Source organism: Hemicordylus capensis, chromosome 6, assembly GCF_027244095.1.
Source record: "Hemicordylus capensis ecotype Gifberg chromosome 6, rHemCap1.1.pri, whole genome shotgun sequence".
NCBI lineage: Eukaryota > Metazoa > Chordata > Lepidosauria > Squamata > Cordylidae > Hemicordylus > Hemicordylus capensis.
Genome location: NC_069662.1, coordinates 28777929 through 28796274, shown reverse-complemented (window position 1 = coordinate 28796274; position 18346 = coordinate 28777929). Strand labels below are relative to the sequence as shown.

The window sequence follows — 18346 nt, the reverse complement described above, 5'->3', positions numbered from 1 at the left end:
TAACTTTCACTCTATGAATCCTTATGAGGATTCATTACACACATTCATTTCTTCTATTCATTTTGACTGTCTTTTCGACAGCGTCAACTGCCATGTGCCAATGACACCCCACTCCCACCCTCAAGACAGTGGGGTACTATTCAGTTTAAGTTAACTGCCTAATGGGTAGAGGCTACCACCCAAATTGCAGAGGAAATAGGCAAAGGGATGGTTTTTGGTGAATTGTTGAAGTTTAGCAATAGCAATAGCAATCGCACTTACATTTATATACCGCTCTACAGCCAGAGCTCTCTAAGCGGTTTACAATGATTTAGCATATTGCCCCCAACATTCTGGGTACTCATTTTACCGACCTCGGAAGGATGGAAGGCTGAGTCAACCTTGAGCCCCTGGTCAGGATCGAACTTGTAACCTTCTGGTTACAGGCCGGCAGTTTTACCACTGAGCCACCAGGGGCTCCTCTGGAGTTTACGCTTCTTTAAGGTTTTTCCCCATGAGGTGAAAACCTCAGAAACAACAGGACCCCATACTCCATGGGTTAGAAACCCATGGGGGTGGCTGGCACCCTCTGTTCACTACACCGCCACTCACTCTGGGCCACCCCAGTGCCCCCAAGTGCAGTTATGGGGCTGCTGAAACCTGCATGATTCCCTAAGGAGAAAAACCTTAAAGATGCGTAAACTTCAACAAATCACCAAAAATCAGCCCTCTGCCCAAATCCTTTTAAAAAATTCTGGTAGCTTCCTTGCCCCCCTTGGGCACTACCACCAACACCACACCACTCTAGGCCACCCCTTTCCCCACAACATGAAGCAATATGATACACCTCCATTATACCTTATGGGGGGAAACCTTAAAGATGTGTAAACTTCAATAATTCACCAAAAATCAGACCTTTGCCCAATCCCTCTGCAATTTGGGTGGTAGCCTCCACCCATTAGGAACTATCACTCCACCCCACTCTTCTGCCCCAGATCCCAGTTTATTCCCCAAATCTGCCCCAAAGACACTAAAAATTCAACAATTCACCAAAAATCAGCCCTTTGCCCAATTCCTCTGCAATTTGGGTGGTAGCCTACATCCATTAGGAACTACCACTGCACCCCACTCTTTTGGCCCTGGGACCCATTTTGTGATCCAAATCCTTTCAGATTTGGATTAATTCAGATCGAATTGAATCTGGGGTGATTTGGATGGGTCAGATTTGGACCCAAAACCAAATCAAGGGTGTTTCAATTTTGATCTGAATTGAAACACGAAAATCTGAATTGCACAACCCTAGTCCGTAGGGATACAATCAATGGCTAGAGATGTACATGAATTTATTTCCCCACGATTCGAGCTTGAATTGAATCAGACAGATTCATTTCGAGCCTTAATCTGAACCCCCACCCCTGGATCATCCCCAATTCTATTCCAATCCATATCTGAATTGATTGGGGGAGAGTGGTCCCGGGGACAGCAGAGTAGATTGGGTGGCAGTGCCCGATGTGTGGCAGCTAACATCCATATTTCAAAGAAATTGGCCAAAGGGGTGATCTTTAAAAAATTTTTGAAGTGTGTGCATTTTTATTTTTCCCCATAAGAAATAATGGGGATTTCAGTGGCCTCATGGAGTACTGGGTTCTGTTCTTATTTTCAATTTTTGAGGTGTTCTGAGTGGATTCTTTGGTGCAAAATGATTCTGAGTGGATTCTTTGGTTATTCATCATTTATTTTGCACCAAAGATCCACTCAGAACACCACAAAAATTGAAAATAAGAACAGAACCCAGTACCCCGTGGGCTGGTGGTTTGGGAGGTGGATGGCACCCCATGTGCACTGCACCACAACGCGCTTTGGGCCACCCTGGCATCACCCACACAGAGTTATGGTGCCACTGAAATCTCCATTATTCCCTTGGGGGGGGATTAAAATGTGCGAACTACAAAAAATTGTTAAAAAGTCACCCCTTTGGCCAATTTCTTTGGAATTTCAATGCTAGCCGCTACCCATTGGGCACTACCACCCAACCCACTGTGGCACCCCTAGGAGGCACCCACAGGCAGAAATGGGCACTCATGTTCCCATTATCCCCTATGGGTGATGCAGCACACATCATCAACAACAAATGTTTATACACTACTTTTCAACAAAGGTTTCCAAAGATCACACACTACATCCACTGTGTTCCCTTCCCCAACAGAAATGCAATTGATCTACACAACAGTGCAAAACAATGAAATGCACTGCCCATGCCCCCCTACAAATGTAGGATAACAGCAGCAGCCAGTGAGCAAGTGTGATAGCACAGGCTACTTGGACCAGCATCAAATCCCCCCCCCCACTCCAAGCATTTTATCAACATAAACACAACACCACTACACATATGCAAAGCTGAGACCTGTGTGTGCTGCTTTGGCACCTGGCCTTAAACAGATTAAGTTCAGATCCCTGGGTGCAAAAACAGGGCTGGCAGTGGCACAGGCAACAGCTCTTCTCTGCCTCTCTCTCTCTCTTCTCCCACAAGGCAGAACGGTGGCTGTAGCCCTCCTTAAGTACATTTGAAAATCCCTCCCTCTGCCTCCCTCTGCCCACCCTTGTCCCTTCCCCCTAGCCAATGCTGGCACAGTTATCCCTGGCAACAAAATATTTGAATGGAAACGAACAAGCCAATCTAGAACCAAGGGGGATTTGCCAGCCAATCATTCACACTTATAAAGTCACCACTCTGAAGCTTGGAAGCTGGGATTTTTTAAAAAATTGCAGATAGACAAAATGGATAGCAAGAAAGATTGCCACAAAACCTCTGAATTTATTTGGGTCCAAATCTGGGCAATTTGTTTTGGACCCAAATCTGAGCAATTGAGCACAGCGGTGATTTGTTCTGTCTACAAATTGCCTGAATCAGTTAGATTTGAGTACAAATCTATTCGCAACTCCCTATCTAAGGCTGATTTCCAGACAAAGTTACTCAGTATTAGGGTTGTGGGTTTTGTTTTGTTTTTCTGTTTTGTTTTTGGCCCAAATCCAAAACACCCCCATTTTGTTCTTTGTTCAAAAGCAGCCAATCCGAAACACACCAATTTTGTTCTTTGTTCGAAATTGCAAAATCCGAATCGGAAACGTTTTGGATTTTTAAAAATGGCCCCGGGGAAAAAACTAGTGGTTGGGGGTGGTAGTGCCCAATGTGTGGAAACTACTACCCAAATTTCAGAGGAAATGGGCAAAGGGCTGATTTTTGGTGAATTTTTGAAGTATAGGATTTTTTGCATAGGGAAGAATGGAGGTTTCAGCAAAAGTATAGCTTCATGTTGAGGGGAAAGGGGTGGCCTAGAGCAGGGTAGGGTGGGTGGTAGTGCCCAGTGGGGGCAAGGAAGCTGCCAGACTTATTTCAAAGGAATTGGGCAGAAGGCTGATTTTTAAAGATGTAATGGAGCTTGTGCGTCTGTAAAGTTCTTCCCCATAGGGAATGATGGACCTCCATAATTCCTGCCCCATAACTGCACTTGGGGGGCACCAGGGTGGCCCAAAGCGAGTGGTGGTGTAGAGTGTCATGCCCTTGAGCTCCGACAGTGAGAATGAAGGGGAGGCTGGCAGCTTTCCGGCTGAGTCAGGAGTGTCTGAGGGGCAGTGCCCAGCTGTCAGCATTCCTGAGACAGCTGTGATAGATCCAGCTGATGGTTTAGAACAGGCACAGCAGCCTGAATCAGCAGAAAGTGTGAGAGACCAATCAGAGGAAGAACTAGGCATTGAAACACTGTTGACACCACAACAATGCAGGTGTTCTAAACGCAGGACGCAATTAGAAGCTGTTAGGAGGAGCAAATGCCTATTGCTGAGGGCTGACAAGACGTAAATTCCGACCAGCTGGGAGCTCTCGGCTTGCTCCATAAATTACAGCACCAGACCCCAACTCATTGCTGAGATTCAACGCACGTCATTCAGTCAGCAGTGTCCAGCCAAGCCGTGAACTTCCCTGGCCGTGGGCCAGACCTTGACAGAGAGCACATAGAATGCCAACCACCTCCATAGGTTGCTAACCCATGGGGTACTGGGTTCTGTTGTTTCTAAGATGTTTTGAGTGTAGATTCAGATTCTCTGGTAGCAAATGAGAGTGGATTCATGGTTTGTCATTGAAAATCTCATATGCTACCAGAGAATCTACACTCAGAACACCTCAGAAACAACAGAACCCAGCAAGCCATGGTGGTGGTTGGCACCCTATGTGCACTACACCACCACTCGCTCCCAGCCACCCCAGTGCCCCCCAGGTGGCGTTATGGGTCTGCTGAGACCTCCATTCTTCCCTGGGGGGGAGCCTTAAAGAAGCGTAAACTTCAACAATTCCTAAGAAATCAGCCCTTTGCCCTATTCCTTTGGAATCTGGGTTGTGGCAGGCACCCCTTGGGGCACTGCCACCCAACCCACTGTTTTGCCCCTCAGGCCCCCTTTCTGCCCCGAATCTGCCCCAAAGGCATTTCAACTTCAGAAATTCTTTAAAAATCAGCCCTTTTCACAATTCCTTTGGAATCTGGGTGGCAGTAGGCACCCATTGGGGCACTACCACCTGAACCACTCTTCTGCCCCCAAAGCCCCCTTTCTGCCCAGAATCCACCCCAAATAACATCAACATCACACATTAACAACAGCAGAGCTTTGGAAAAGTTTTCCAAAGGTCATGCACAGCCAAATCCCCCCTCCTCGCCCGAAATGCAATTGATCTACACACAGCAGTGTGAAACAACAACAATGAAATGCACACTGCCCCACTGGCCAATGAGGGTAAATGCACACTGCCCCACTAGGCATTGAGGGTAAAATTTACCCTTAAATTTGCTTAAAAGGAATAAGGAGGCAATTGTCAGCAGATCAGCCCATGCTTTTGCTGGACAATCTGCAGGCTAAAAGGGCTGGAAATTCAAACAGATGTCAAAACTCAAAATGGAGACTGAAGGAGAAAGACTTTTTGAGACTGCAAAATGGAGTTCCAAATCAGCTGAAACAACAAAATGTTTTGTATCCGAAACAGGGACATTTTGTTTTGGCTACAAAATTTTCTGTTTTGAGCATTGGGTGTTTTGTTTTGGCTACAAAACAGCCAAAATGGCCTGTTTTGTGCACAAAACGTTTTGTATCCAAAATGAAACGCACATCCCTACTCAGTATCACTACTCAGGAATTACTATAAACATCTACTGAATTTGAGGTTTTTCTCCACAGCCCAATTCATCACTCAGCCAAAACAATATCCAGTAATGCACACATATATAAAGCTAAGTTCCACGTATGTATAGGACTTAGAGGGCAGAAAAAAGACAGCTTACTGAAGGATCATGTTGCCCACATGTTCCAGCCTGAAGTAAAGAGTGACTCCACCCAGGTTCCCCTGAAAAAGGGAGCTGTAGTCAACAGGATTTGGTAGGAAGAGAGCAACTAACTGCTAATTCCTGAAGCAACCAAGGAAGAGTGTAATGTGGTGGTGGGGGGTGGGGATGTGTGCTCATGGTAGTATCACGTCCTTATTGTCATGATCCCCAAGTCTGACATAAAGGATTCCCAGGTTGAAGGGGACAGGACCCCTGAGCTGGATACCGTGGTGGGTGGGTGGGTGGGTTGTGAGGTGAAGTGGTTGTGTCCTCTGAGCCCTACTGAGATGACTTACGGTTTGAGAAAGGGCTCAAGGGGTCCTGGCCTCCACCAATGGAAATGCAAGCACCTGCTAACCCCTTCAAATTGCACACCCCAGCCTGTGTCATTTGAGTCAGAGGATGGAGCAGAAGCACTCTAATCCCCACTTGCAGCCATCCAGCTACACTGCTGCCAATGCTTAGGAAACAAGGCACAGCTCCTTTAAGACATTCCAGGCTTGGGTGGGGCTTCATTGCTGGCTCTGTATTCTAGGAATCTTCACGAAGATCTTCGGCGCCAGGGGAGGGTGTACTCAAACCTCCTGCCGCATTTCCCCTGCCGGCGCTCTGTTATTTTTAAGCCCCACAGAGCAGCAGCATTCCTCCCTGACGCCCCGTTCCCCCCATCGGCCGGAAGTGGCCGGAAGTAGCGAGCACACATGCACCTGTTGCGTGCGCACACCAGTCTGCCATGCATGTGCACACACGTGCTCGCTTGCTACTTCCAGCTGATGGAGGGAATGGGGTGGCAGGGAGGAATGCTGCCACCCTGCGGGGCTTAAAAATAACAGAGCGCCGGCGGGGGAAATGCGGTGGGAGGGGTGAGTACACCCTCCCCCGCCCTTAAAGTACTACCCCCTCCGGCACCAGAAACCCGCACCCCCCAATCCGAAATGTTTCGGAGGCCTTCATAATGGCCTCCGAAATATTTCGGGCACATGCCTACTGTATTCAAGGCTTCAGGTTGCCTCCACTGTTTGCTGAAGCAACTTTGTTGCTGATATGTTCCTGCTCTTGGATTTCATGGCTTCTGTCCATTCGCTTGTTTGGACTTTGACCTTGCCAGCTTCCAAAGCCTGGGCAGAACTCTCTGCTAAGGATATGCACAGAACCAGTTCAACACACTCCATGTGTTCTGCACACACATACATGCCGGCCACTTCCAGTATTATGCTGACCATGGCAGCAAGAAGTTACTCATCCACCCCACATCAGTGGTTTTGGCAGCAGCGCTGGTGGGGGAAACAAGGTGGGGGAGATAAGGGCACCCCTATGCGCCATAAAGCAACCACCCCCAGCTCCCAGGAGAGCACAGAACTGGTCCCATGCACATGCCTACTTTCTGCTCTTTCCAAAGTGATTTGTCACCACAGCAAAACCCCGTGGGAGACTGCCTGGGCCATTCCATGCTGCCTTCTATTAAGCTAGTGGTGGCAGCATTCTATTTTCCTTGCTTCCACTCAGTCTCCTTTCCTCCAAGCATGAGTAGGAGATGGAGAATGCTGCTGGGTTAATGGAAGGGCAGTGTAGGCAACCCCAAGCAATTTCCTTGAACAGGAAACAGTGAACAGCGGTGGCAATATGCACTGCAGAGAGCCAGGAAATGGCATCTGGGTCAGGAATGAATGGGTGAGGCTAGAAATGAAGGAGGTTGATTTTGGTTCTAGCCAAAAGGCAACCCCAAAAACAAGAGCACGAGCCAGGGGACAGTAGGGGCACATTCTGCTGCCCATGAAAAGTCCCCTCTCAATCACATGATGCAATTACTGAAGTTTTCCCCAAGGGGAGAACCTTTCCTACCGTAGTCTGCCCCATGCTGCTCTCCCATGTGGTGGAAGCTGGTATTTAACTGATTAGTGGATACAAGTAATAGATGATCAATTTTTTTACCTAGCTGTGGGTTTGGTCTCAGACCCTGAAATTGAGATCAGGCTGGTTGATGGTCCGAATCAATGCAGTGGGAGAGTGGAATTGTTCCACAATGGCCAGTGGGGCACCGTTTGTGATGACAACTGGGACATCAAGGAAGCCAGAGTTGTGTGCCAGCAGCTAGGCTGCGGAAATGCAATATCGGCCCCAGATGGATCACGATTTGGAAGAGGGACTGGGAAGATCTGGCTGGATGATGTCCAATGCACAGGGACAGAGTCAGCCCTCAGACAATGCCCAGCGAATTCTTGGGGGAACCATAATTGTAATCATGGAGAAGATGCTGGTGTGATATGTTCAGGTAAGTCTATGAACCACAGCTTGATTCACACTTTATTAGTGTCATGAGAGTTGTGAACTTGAAAGAAAATATACTCTCTTGGCCTGTCTTTATGCCCCTAACAAATAAATGATATGCAAGAATCAGCAGGTGCATTTTTTCATGGCATGGACAGAAGCATCATTTGCTTATGTACTTCAAGGTGCTGTCAAATGGACAGAAGATAAATGGAACTGGCAGTCCTGCAGTCAGTACAATATCCGCTTGTCTTATGAACCTGTGATCACAGCTGTTATTTAATAGATAAGCAGATATAATACAGGTAAAACATGAAAAATTACTTCATGGGGAAAGGAATAACTAACCTTGCTATGAATAGAAGTTGCAGATGGACCTCAGTATTCGTGGGGGTTCCATTCTCCACAATTACTGTGGATAGCAAAACCACCAATCAAGAGTCATAAAAGTCTATCGGATCATGGGCATTAGGTTCTTGGAAGCCTGAAAATCCTGTAAAAATGGACAAAATAAATGCACAAAAAATGCAAAGTAAATTGCCCTAGGGTTGTGTACGGGACCCGACAGTTGGGTCCCGGACAACCTGGGCCGAGCCAGTTCATGGGCTGGCTCAGGGCCTATACTTGTAAAGGGGAAATCAGGCTAGGATTCCCCTTTACAAATTAAAGGGGATTCCCTAGCCTAAAGGGGGGGGCATGCAAAAGGGGAATCTTTACCTTTAATTTCCTGGCAACAGGGGCAGTGGAGGAGCAGCAGCTCCTCCAATTCTCCCACCGGCCTCCATGCACGCGCAGAGGCATTTTTCATGAACTCTGTGTGCACAGAGGCCGTTTTTGTAACCACATGATGATGCAAATGGCCTTTGCGTACACACGGAGGTCATGAAAGAGGGCCTCAGTGCATGCATGCTGGAGTTGGCCTTGCCTGGCCCGTCATTTGGGAGGCCAGTGGAGGGGTTGGAGGAGCCACCACTGCTAATTTTGCTGCCCTGCCCTCCTCCATCACTGCCAGGAAATAAAAGGTAAAGATTCCCCATTAGCTCACACCACCCCCACCCAACATTAGGCTTGGTAATCCCCTTTATTTGACAACCCCAGGCAGTTTCCTTCTGGGTGAAGGAATATTCACTGCAGAGAACCAGGAAATGGCATCTGGGTCGGGAATGAATGGGTGAGGCTAGCAATGATGCAGGTTGATCTTGGTTTTAGCCAAATGGCAACCTCAACAACAAGAGTGTGAGCCAGGGGACAGTAGGGGCACTTTCTGCTGCCCATGAACAGCCCCCTCTCAAACACCTGATGCAATTACAGTAGTTTGCCCCATGGGGGGAAACCTCTCCTACCTACAGTCATCACAAGATTAATCAATCTGCCTGATTGATTTTCTGAAGTCATTCTTTCTTACCAACCTGCTCTTCCATGTGGAGGAAGCTGGTATTTAACAGATTAGTGGATACATGTAGTGGTTGAGAAATTTCTTTTACCTAGGTGTGGGTTTGGTCTCAGACCCAGAAGTTGAGATCAGGCTGGTTGACGGTCCGAATCAATGCAGTGGGAGAGTGGAATTGTTCCATGATGGCCAGTGGGGCACCGTTTGTGATGACAACTGGGACATTGAGGAAGCCAGAGTTGTGTGCCAGCAGCTGGGCTGCGGAAATGCAATATCGGCCCCAGGTGGATCACGATTTGGAGGAGGAACTGGGAAGATCTGGCTGGATGATGTCCAATGCACAGGGACAGAGTCAGCCCTCAGACAATGCCCAGCGAATTCTTGGGGGAACCATAATTGTAATCATGAAGAAGATGCTGGTGTGATATGTTCAGGTAAGTCCATGAACCAACAGCTTGATTCACACTTTATTCGTGAGATGAGAGTTGTGAACTTGAAAGAAAATATATCCTCTTGGCCTGTCTTTATGCCCCTAACAAATAAATGATATGCAAGAATCAGCAGGTGCATTTTTTCATGGCATGGACAGAAGCATCATTTGCTTAAGTATTTCAAGGTGCTGTTAAATGCATAGGAGATAAATGGAATTGGCAGTCCTGCAGTCAGCACAATATTGGCTTTTATGCAAGATTCATTTTCTATGGTTAACGTTTCTTATGAACCTGCTTTCTTATGTAATCACAGCTGTTATCTAATAGATTAGCAGATACAATACAAGTAAAACATGAAAAATTCCTTTATGGGAAAATTAATAACTTACATTACTATGAATAGTAGTTACAAGTGGACCTCGGTATACATGGGAGTTCTGTTCTCCGCGATTACTGCGGATAGCGAAACCATGAATACCGAGTCATTAAAGTCTATGGGATCATGGGCATTAGGTTTTTGGAGACCTTAAAATCCCATAAAAATGGCAAAAATAAATGCACAAAAAATGCAAAGTAAAGTGCCCTAAGGTTGTGCATGGAACTGGCCGGTTTGGTCCCAGCCAAACTGAGCCGAGCCAGTTCGTGGGCTGGCTCAGGGCCTATACTTGTAAAGGGGAATCTGGCTAGGATTCCCATTTACAAGTAAAGTGGGATTCCCTAGCCTAAGGCGGGGGGCGGGCGAAAGGGGAATCTTTACCTTTAATTTCCTCGCTACAGGGGTGGCAGAGGCGCCTCCACCCCTCCCACCAGCCTCTCAAATGTCCTGGTTTGGGCCTCTGTGCACACGCAGAATCCGTTTTTGTGATCTCCGTTTGTGTGCTGAGGCCATTTTCATCACCACATAATGCTGCAAATGGCCTCTGTGCACACACGAAGATCATAAAAGAGGGCCTCCGTGCATGTGTACAAAAAATGCAGCTGGCCTGGTCTGTCATTTGGTAGGCCAGTGGATGGGAGGGGTTGGAGTAGCCCTCCCATCTGCCGCCTCCACCATCTCTACCACGAGGAAATTAAAGGTAAAGATCCCCCTTTCATTCACGCCTCCTCCTTAGGCTATGAAATCCTCTTTATTTGGAAAGGGGAGGCTTATCCAGATTCCCCTTTACTAGTATAATCCCTGAGCCAGCCGGTGCTTAGAACCAGGGGCAGTCCTGTTCGAACTTGGACCACCCAAACTGGGCTGGCTTGGTGTTGGGCCCAGCTTGAAGCAAGACATTCTACATGTCCCTACCTGTGTTCCATGTGGCTCCAGCAATGCCCCCCAGAAGTCCAATTTATGCCATTATTCCACTTTTTTTAAAAAAAATAAACAAGCCACAAAATGGCTCCAAAATGGTGGCCGGAAATGACCTCCAAGGTTATTTCTGGCCACCACCACTCAACTTGCAGATAACACTATCTCTTCCCCCCCCCACCCCACGTATGTTGAGGTCAGGGGTCAGTTCCCTGATTGCAGATCCTGGATCCGTGGTTAACAAGGTTCTCTTGTACTTGCAGTTAAAGCGGGAGTAAGAGAGTGAGTGTGTATGGAACTTCTAAGTAAACAAAATTAAATTGTAAGTTACATGAGTTATATAGGCTCTAAAAGAAAAAGAATTGAGAAAGAACAATTCTCAGCTCCAGCAGATCATTACAATTGAAAGCCTTAGGGAAGTAATGACTGCAATATAAACAAGAAGTTGTGGTAAGGAGTGATCTGCCTACTTTCCTTTCACTATTATTTTAATTGATAATTAACAACTTCTGTCTCAAATGTTTGCACGTCTGCCCTCTTAAACTGAGGGGAATGACATTAAAAACAACAAAAATAGTTATATACCGCTTTTCAACAAAAGTTCCTAAAGTGGTTTATATAGAGAAATAACAAATAAATAAATAAGATGAATCCCTGTCCCCAAAGGTCTCACAATCTAAAAAGAAACCTAAGATAGACACCATCAACAGTCACTGGAGGTACTGTGTTGGGGGTGGATAGAGCCAGTTACCCTCCCCCTGCTAAATAAAGAGAATCACCACATTAAAAATGTGCCTCTTTGCCCAGTTAGCAGGGGTCATTATACATCACATGCCATTGAGGTGTCCCTACAACTGTACCAAATTGAGTTCAAATAGTTTCCTCTTGCATCTCAAATGTCCATGTATGTGCCGTCTTGAATTGGGGTGGATGATATCATCACAAACTACGCTACTGAGGTGTCCATGTATGTCCCTACAACTGTACTAGATTGGTTAGTCGGTGCACAAATTAGCCCACTTGTGCCTCAAACATTCACACGTCTGCCATCTTGAATTGGGTTAGATGATATCACCACAGACTGCAGTTGAGGTATTCCTATGTGTCATTCAGTACAACTTTACCAAATTTGGTTCCAATTAGTCCAGGCATTGCAAAGTAGTTAGGGACACATGGACACAACACAGAGAAAGCTGAGTGATCTCATAATCTTAGTTTCCTTAAGGAAAGTCGGCTAAAAAAAATCACAAGATAAACTGGCATATCAGTTAAATCAAAGAGAGAGGATTCTAAAGAGACATTAAAGGGAACCAAGTGTGGGCGGGGGGGGAAGCTTTAAAAACATTGTTGAAAGCTTATTAAAAAACATGAAACAGCTTGCAAATATTTTGAGGCAAGTCACATTATACAGGTGAAACTCGGAAAATTAGAATATCGTGCAAAAGTCCATTAATTTCAGTAATGCAAATTAAAAGGTGAAACTGATATATGAGACAGACGCATTACATGCAAAGCGAGATAAGTCAAGCCTTAATTTGTTATAATTGTGATGATCATGGCGTACAGCTCATGAAAACCCCAAATCCACAATCCCAGAAAATTAGAATATTACATGGAACCAAGAAGACAAGGATTGTAGAATAGAACAATATCGGACCTCTGAAAAGTATACAGTGTACTGTGCTTGATTGGCCAGCAAACTAGCCTGACCTGACCCCATAGAGAATCTATGGGGCATTGCCAAGAGAAGGATGAGAGACATGAGACCAAACAATGCAGAAGAGCTGAAGGCTGCTAATGAAGCATCCTGGTCTTCCATAACACCTCATCAGTGCCACAGGCTGATAGCATCCATGCCACGCCGCACTGAGGCAGTAATTGCTGCAAAAGGGGCCCAAACCAAGTACTGAATACATATGCATGCTTATACTTTTCAGAGGTCCGATATTGTTCTATTCTACAATCCTTGTCTTCTTGGTTCCATGTAATATTCTAATTTTCTGGGATTGTGGATTTGGGGTTTTCATGAGCTGTACGCCATGATCATCACAATTATAACAAATTAAGGCTTGACGTATCTCGCTTTGCATGTAATGCATCTGTCTCATATATCAGTTTCACCTTTTAATTTGCATTACTGAAATTAATGGACTTTTGCATGATATTCTAATTTTCCAAGTTTCACCTGTATGAAAACATAGTGGGTGCATATAACAAACCTTTGGTGGTCTCTTTGTATGGGGAAAACATGACACTTGGTGAATTCCAAACAATATAATTAGCAGAGCAATTTTGAAACATCACTTTGTCAATCAGAAGATATAACAGGAGCTGGACTCACAAAAGAAGGTGGCCAAGTGGTCATCATGACTGAAATCCATTCCTTGTAGCATATTTCTAACTATGCCAACACATAATTCACATAGCATTGCTTTCACATTTGCTACCCACCTGCTTGAATAAGCTGAATGGACTTCATCTCTTTGTAAAGTGCGTGAGCTGGGATAACTGTTTAAAACAAGTGGCGGGCTATGAAGTAAGTTGAAGGAGGGAAAGAATTTCACTCCTCTTACCCATAGGATCCCCTTATGTAAAGTATGGTGGGGGGGGAACCCACGTCCATGTCTCCTTCACACTCTGTCATGAGCTTTTCAAATCACCACAATTTAATTGCTTCACTTTGTAATATTACTAATGCCTTTAATTACATGATGGTTTATGCCAAATATTGCTTTTTGTTAAAGAATGTTTGAGGGAAAGTTCTGAATCATATTTGATGCAGCTGTTTGCATTCCTTGAAGATAGTGATCTTAGAACTGTGGTACAGTCTTTAGTAACCTCTAGGCTTGACTACTGCAATGCGCTCTACATGGGGCTGCCTTTGTACGTGGCTCAGAAACTTCAGTTGGTTCAAAATGCAACAGTTAGATTGGTCTCTGGGGTGTCTCCGAGAGACCATATTATGCCTGCTTTACATTGGCTACCAATAGGTTTCCGGGCAAAATACAAAGTGCTGGTGGTTACCTTTCAAGCCCTAAATGGCTTGCGACCAGATCACCCAGGACTGCACCTTCTTCCACATGATACCCACCGCACATTGAAATCATCAAGAGAGGTCCATCTTCGTATGCCACCAGCTTGTCTGGCAGTGACTTGGGGGTGGGCTTTCTCCGTAGTCACTCCTGGGCTATGGAATGCCATCCCTATTGATATTTGTGGTTTAACGTCTTTGCCAACCTTCAAAAGAGCCCTTAAGACACATTTTTTCCGCCAGTCATTTAGTAGTCTCTGAATGTTTTAAATTTTTAACTTGCTGTTTTTCATAGTTTGTTTTATTTTGTTGTGTTTGTTTTTGTGAACCACCTAGAGCCTTTGGAGTCAGGCAATATATACATAAATAGATATGTGAAAGGGGCAGAGAGATGGAAGAAATCCGCATGGCTGTTCCATTGAAGCTAGACTGGGTCTGTGGTATTTGGCAATGGTTCAATGTCTTACCTTGATGTGTTGCTTCCCATCAGAACTCAGGCTGGTGAATGGCTCAAGTCGCTGCTCTGGGAGAGTTGAAGTTCTCCATGATCAGCAGTGGGGGACCGTGTGCGATAAGGGCTGGGGCCTTCAGGAGGCTGAAGTCATCTGCAGGGAAGTGGGCTGTGATTTGCCTTTAAAAGCCAATTCAAGGGCGTGGTTTGGACAGGGAACAGGACCCATCTGGAGGGATGATGTAAACTGTACAGGAAATGAAACTTATTTCAGTCAGTGCCCATCAAGTCCTTGGGGAAACAATACCTGCCTTCATGAAGAAGATGCTGGTGTGGAGTGTGCAGGTAACCCATATTTATTTATTTATTTAATCATATTCATTTGTGCAGAACGTGTTCTGTCTTAACAAAATTAGGAATTTAACAGACTGAAAACAAACACCAGTTATGTACTTACGTACTCAGTACATAAGACACTCTTCTTACATATTGGCAAAGTAGAGGTCAGCAGAAGACATGCTGATTCACAAAGCCCAGGAAGAAGAGAAGCAGGAACACCCAGAAACCCCAACCAATAACAGAACAAAGAGAGGATACAAGAAGGAAACTATGTTCTCTATTACTTCTTGTTACAGTACCCCCTATAATACTGCAAATTATAACCATACAATATTTTTTAACTTGTACAGGAGTATCTCATTATCCACGGCGCTTGCGTTCCCACAGATTACTGTGGGAAATGAAACCATGGATAACAAGTCATTGAGTCTATGGGATTGCAGGGGTTGGGTTCCCAGACTCAACAACAACAACAACAACAAACACTATAAAACCCCAACAACAACCCAAAATTGCCCCCCCAAAGTGTGAAAATGGGCCACATAAAGTCCCCTATAATACTCTGCAGGCCTTCAGCAGTCCAAGGATGCCGCCCACAAGCCCAAATGTCCCTGAAATTTGACAGAAAATCATGTGGGTGTTGTTGGGTTTTTTAACAAATGAGCCAGAAAATGGCTCTCCTCCACAAAATGGTGACCAGAAATGACCTCTGAGGTCATTTCTGTCCACTCCCAACCTCTGGGTGTGTGGAGTTAACACTTTCTTGGCTGTTTTTTTCACATTGTCCATTACTCAACCATGTCCATTACTCGACTGCGGATGGTGAGTCTGTGGATAATGAGGTAAGCTTGTAGCTGTGGCATATCCCAACACTTATCGCATGTGCTGAGGCCAGCAAATGAAGTATCATCCCAAATTGGCCCCTAACATTGTGCACAAACATTAAAAAGCAGGATGTCAGGATAGTCACTTGATTTGCTTTGAATGTAGAATTGATTTACCTTATTGCAGAGTTTTGGTTCTGATACAGAGCCCATGCTGCCCTGATCATACTGAGTAGAGTACCAGTTTTGCATATAAAAGGTTCCAGGTCCAATCCCTGACCTCTCCAGTGAGGTGGGGGACAAGATAACAAATTTGGGAAAGGCTGGAGACCCCAGAAAGCCATTAGCTATTAGAGATGGCATGCAGGCTGAAAAGAACAAGGGCCTGATTCAGTGTAAATCAGTTTCATATGTGGTGGATGTGATAATGGACACTAGCTTGGGTGGCTTTAAAGGGGGCTTAGACAAATTCATGGTTACAGATCTATTAATGGCTACTAGTCTGGTGTCTGTAGGCCATCTCCAGCCTCAGGCAAGATTCCACTGACTACTAGTTACAGGGGAGCAATGGTGGGAGAGAGGGCATGCCCTCACCCCTTGCCTGTGGGCTTCTCAGAGGCATCTGGTGGGCCACTGTGTGAAACAGGATGCTGGACTAGATAGGCCTTTGGACTAGATACGAATATAGCTAGGCCTTATATTAGTATACCATTTTCTATCAGATTAACTGGCTCGTTGCACCCAGGGTTATTTACTGATGTAGACCATCTTGAGTTTTAACATTGCTCAGTGGCAGATCACGTGCTTTACATGGAAAAGGTCTTGGGATCAATCCTTGAAATATCTAGTCAGAGCTGGGAAACGCTCCCATCTGAAACTCTGAAGGGTTGCTGCAGTGTCATTATTAGGCAAATTTAAATAGTGAGCCTGACTTGAATAACCTCAGGCAAATGGGCCCTCCACAAGTGATCATGAAAGAAACAAAGGAAGGTGAAGAATGGGGAGGCGCAGAAATAACAGTGCCTTTAACTATTCCAGACCTCAAACTCAGACTGGTGAATGGGACAAGCCACTGCTCTGGGAGAGTTGAGGTGTTCCACAGCCAGGAGTGGGGGACTGTGTGTGATGATATCTGGGATTTCATGAGTGCCCAAGTCGTGTGCAGGGAACTTGGCTGTGGAATAGCCTTGGCAGCCCTCAAAGAAGCTCACTTTGGAAGAGGACATGGTCACATCTGGTTGAATGGTGCCAGATGTACGGGGAATGAAGCTACCCTGAAAGACTGCCAGCTTAACAGATGGGGATCACATACATGCAACCATGGAGAAGATGCTGGTGTTGTGTGCTCAGGTAATATGATGAGGTGTCATAAGGTGGCCTTGCAAATTTATTATGAGGTAAATGAGAAGTAGTGTCATGTCAATAGCAGGTGATTCATAAGATCTGCTGTTGAAAATGTGGAAGGAGGGAGAGACACACCATGTCCCTCTTATTTGCACACTCCTTTCTTGATTGCTTGTGTAAAACCTTGCACCATCTGAAACAGATTCAGCCACAGTTTTGTAAGTGATGTAGGTGTGACTGTCTTCATCTCACAGGCCATTTTTCTGCCCCTTCTCCTCCATTGTTTTCTTATAGCAAGAAAACTCTGCTACATGCTGAAATGCTCTTCATGATGCTTGTACCCACAGCATCATGGGTAGAATAATTAAATGGGTAGATAATTAAAAATCCTTGTGCTTAAACCCAGTTCCATGGTTTAAGTGAAAGCAATTGTGATATATCAGTGCCTGTTCAGGAGGGTCATCACAGCTTAGGGCTATATTGGGGCCACATTGATATCCCTTGGGACTCAGACTGGACCCTTGGGCCACCAGTTAAAAAGCAATTTTTAAAAGGAAAATGCTCTCCTGCTTCTCTAGGTCCATAGCTTCATGTATTGCCAAAGGATCACTGGCCAACATTCCCTTTTCTCATTTGGATTGATGCTCTGTAAACTGCTTTCTTACAAAATGCAGCAGCAGAATGTACTTGAGCAGGACTGTACAACTTTGGCCCTCCTACATCTCCCATCATCCCTGACTATTGGTCACTGTGGCTGGGAATGATGGGAGTTGTAGTCAGAAAACAGCTTGAGGGCCAAAGTTGTGCAGCCCTGTATTAGAAGCAAGTGGAGTAAGAAGGAACAGCTTCCCCACCCCTGGAAAAAGAGTAGAAGGATTTCTATTGCTTACATGTAAACGAATGTACAGGAGAGGGGAGCAACATCCAGGTTCTTTCATCTGCCTAATCTCCTTGCATTGTGCTACTTGTTAACAGTATTCTTCCAGCCCATACAAGAAGTGAGGAGGGCAGGGAGAAATTGTTTAGAACAAGTGACAGGCCATGAGATAAGTGAGGCAGTCTGGGTGTTTAGCTCATCCCCTCATATACTCCTTCTTGTGTTAAGAAAATTTCACACCAATCTTCTTCCTTCATATGTGAAAGGTGCAGAGGTGGATCAAATCCACATAGCTGCTACATTGCACCTAGGCTGTGTCTAAGGTGTTCAAGAACCATGCCAATAATGTATTGCACTGATGTATTCTCTTCTCCTTCCTGTTGCTTCCCATCAGAACTTAGGCTGGTGAACGGCTCAAGTAACTGCTCCGGGAGAGTTGAGGTGCTCCACAACCAGCAGTGGGGGACCATATGTGATAAGAACTGGGACCCTAAAGAGGCTGAAGTTGTCTGTAGGCAGATGGGCTGTGGTGTACCTTTAGGAGTCCATACAAGAGCTTGGTTTGGAGAGGGAACAGGACCCATCTGGAGGGATGACCTAAACTGTGAAGGAACTGAACCTCTCCTTAGTCAGTGCGCAGCAAGCCCTTGGGGGAACAATACCTGCCATCATGGGGAAGATGCTGGTGTTGAGTGTGCAGGTAAGCTAATTTCTGCTTAATTTGGGGGGAAAGGAATGTCCTGGGACAA

At 45.5% G+C, this 18346-nt stretch overlaps 1 protein-coding gene across 1 annotated transcript in view; it reads left to right on the top strand.

The window, feature by feature from the left end:
• The window catches only part of LOC128331053 (deleted in malignant brain tumors 1 protein-like), a 131679-nt gene that overhangs the window by 13946 nt on the left and 99387 nt on the right, over positions 1 to 18346 (top strand). Inside the window, exons 7-11 of the mRNA XM_053264416.1 lie at positions 7285 to 7620; positions 9105 to 9440; positions 14253 to 14558; positions 16415 to 16726; positions 17992 to 18297. Coding sequence (XP_053120391.1) covers positions 7285 to 7620; positions 9105 to 9440; positions 14253 to 14558; positions 16415 to 16726; positions 17992 to 18297 — 1596 coding nt within the window. The remainder of the gene's footprint in view (positions 1 to 7284; positions 7621 to 9104; positions 9441 to 14252; positions 14559 to 16414; positions 16727 to 17991; positions 18298 to 18346) is intronic.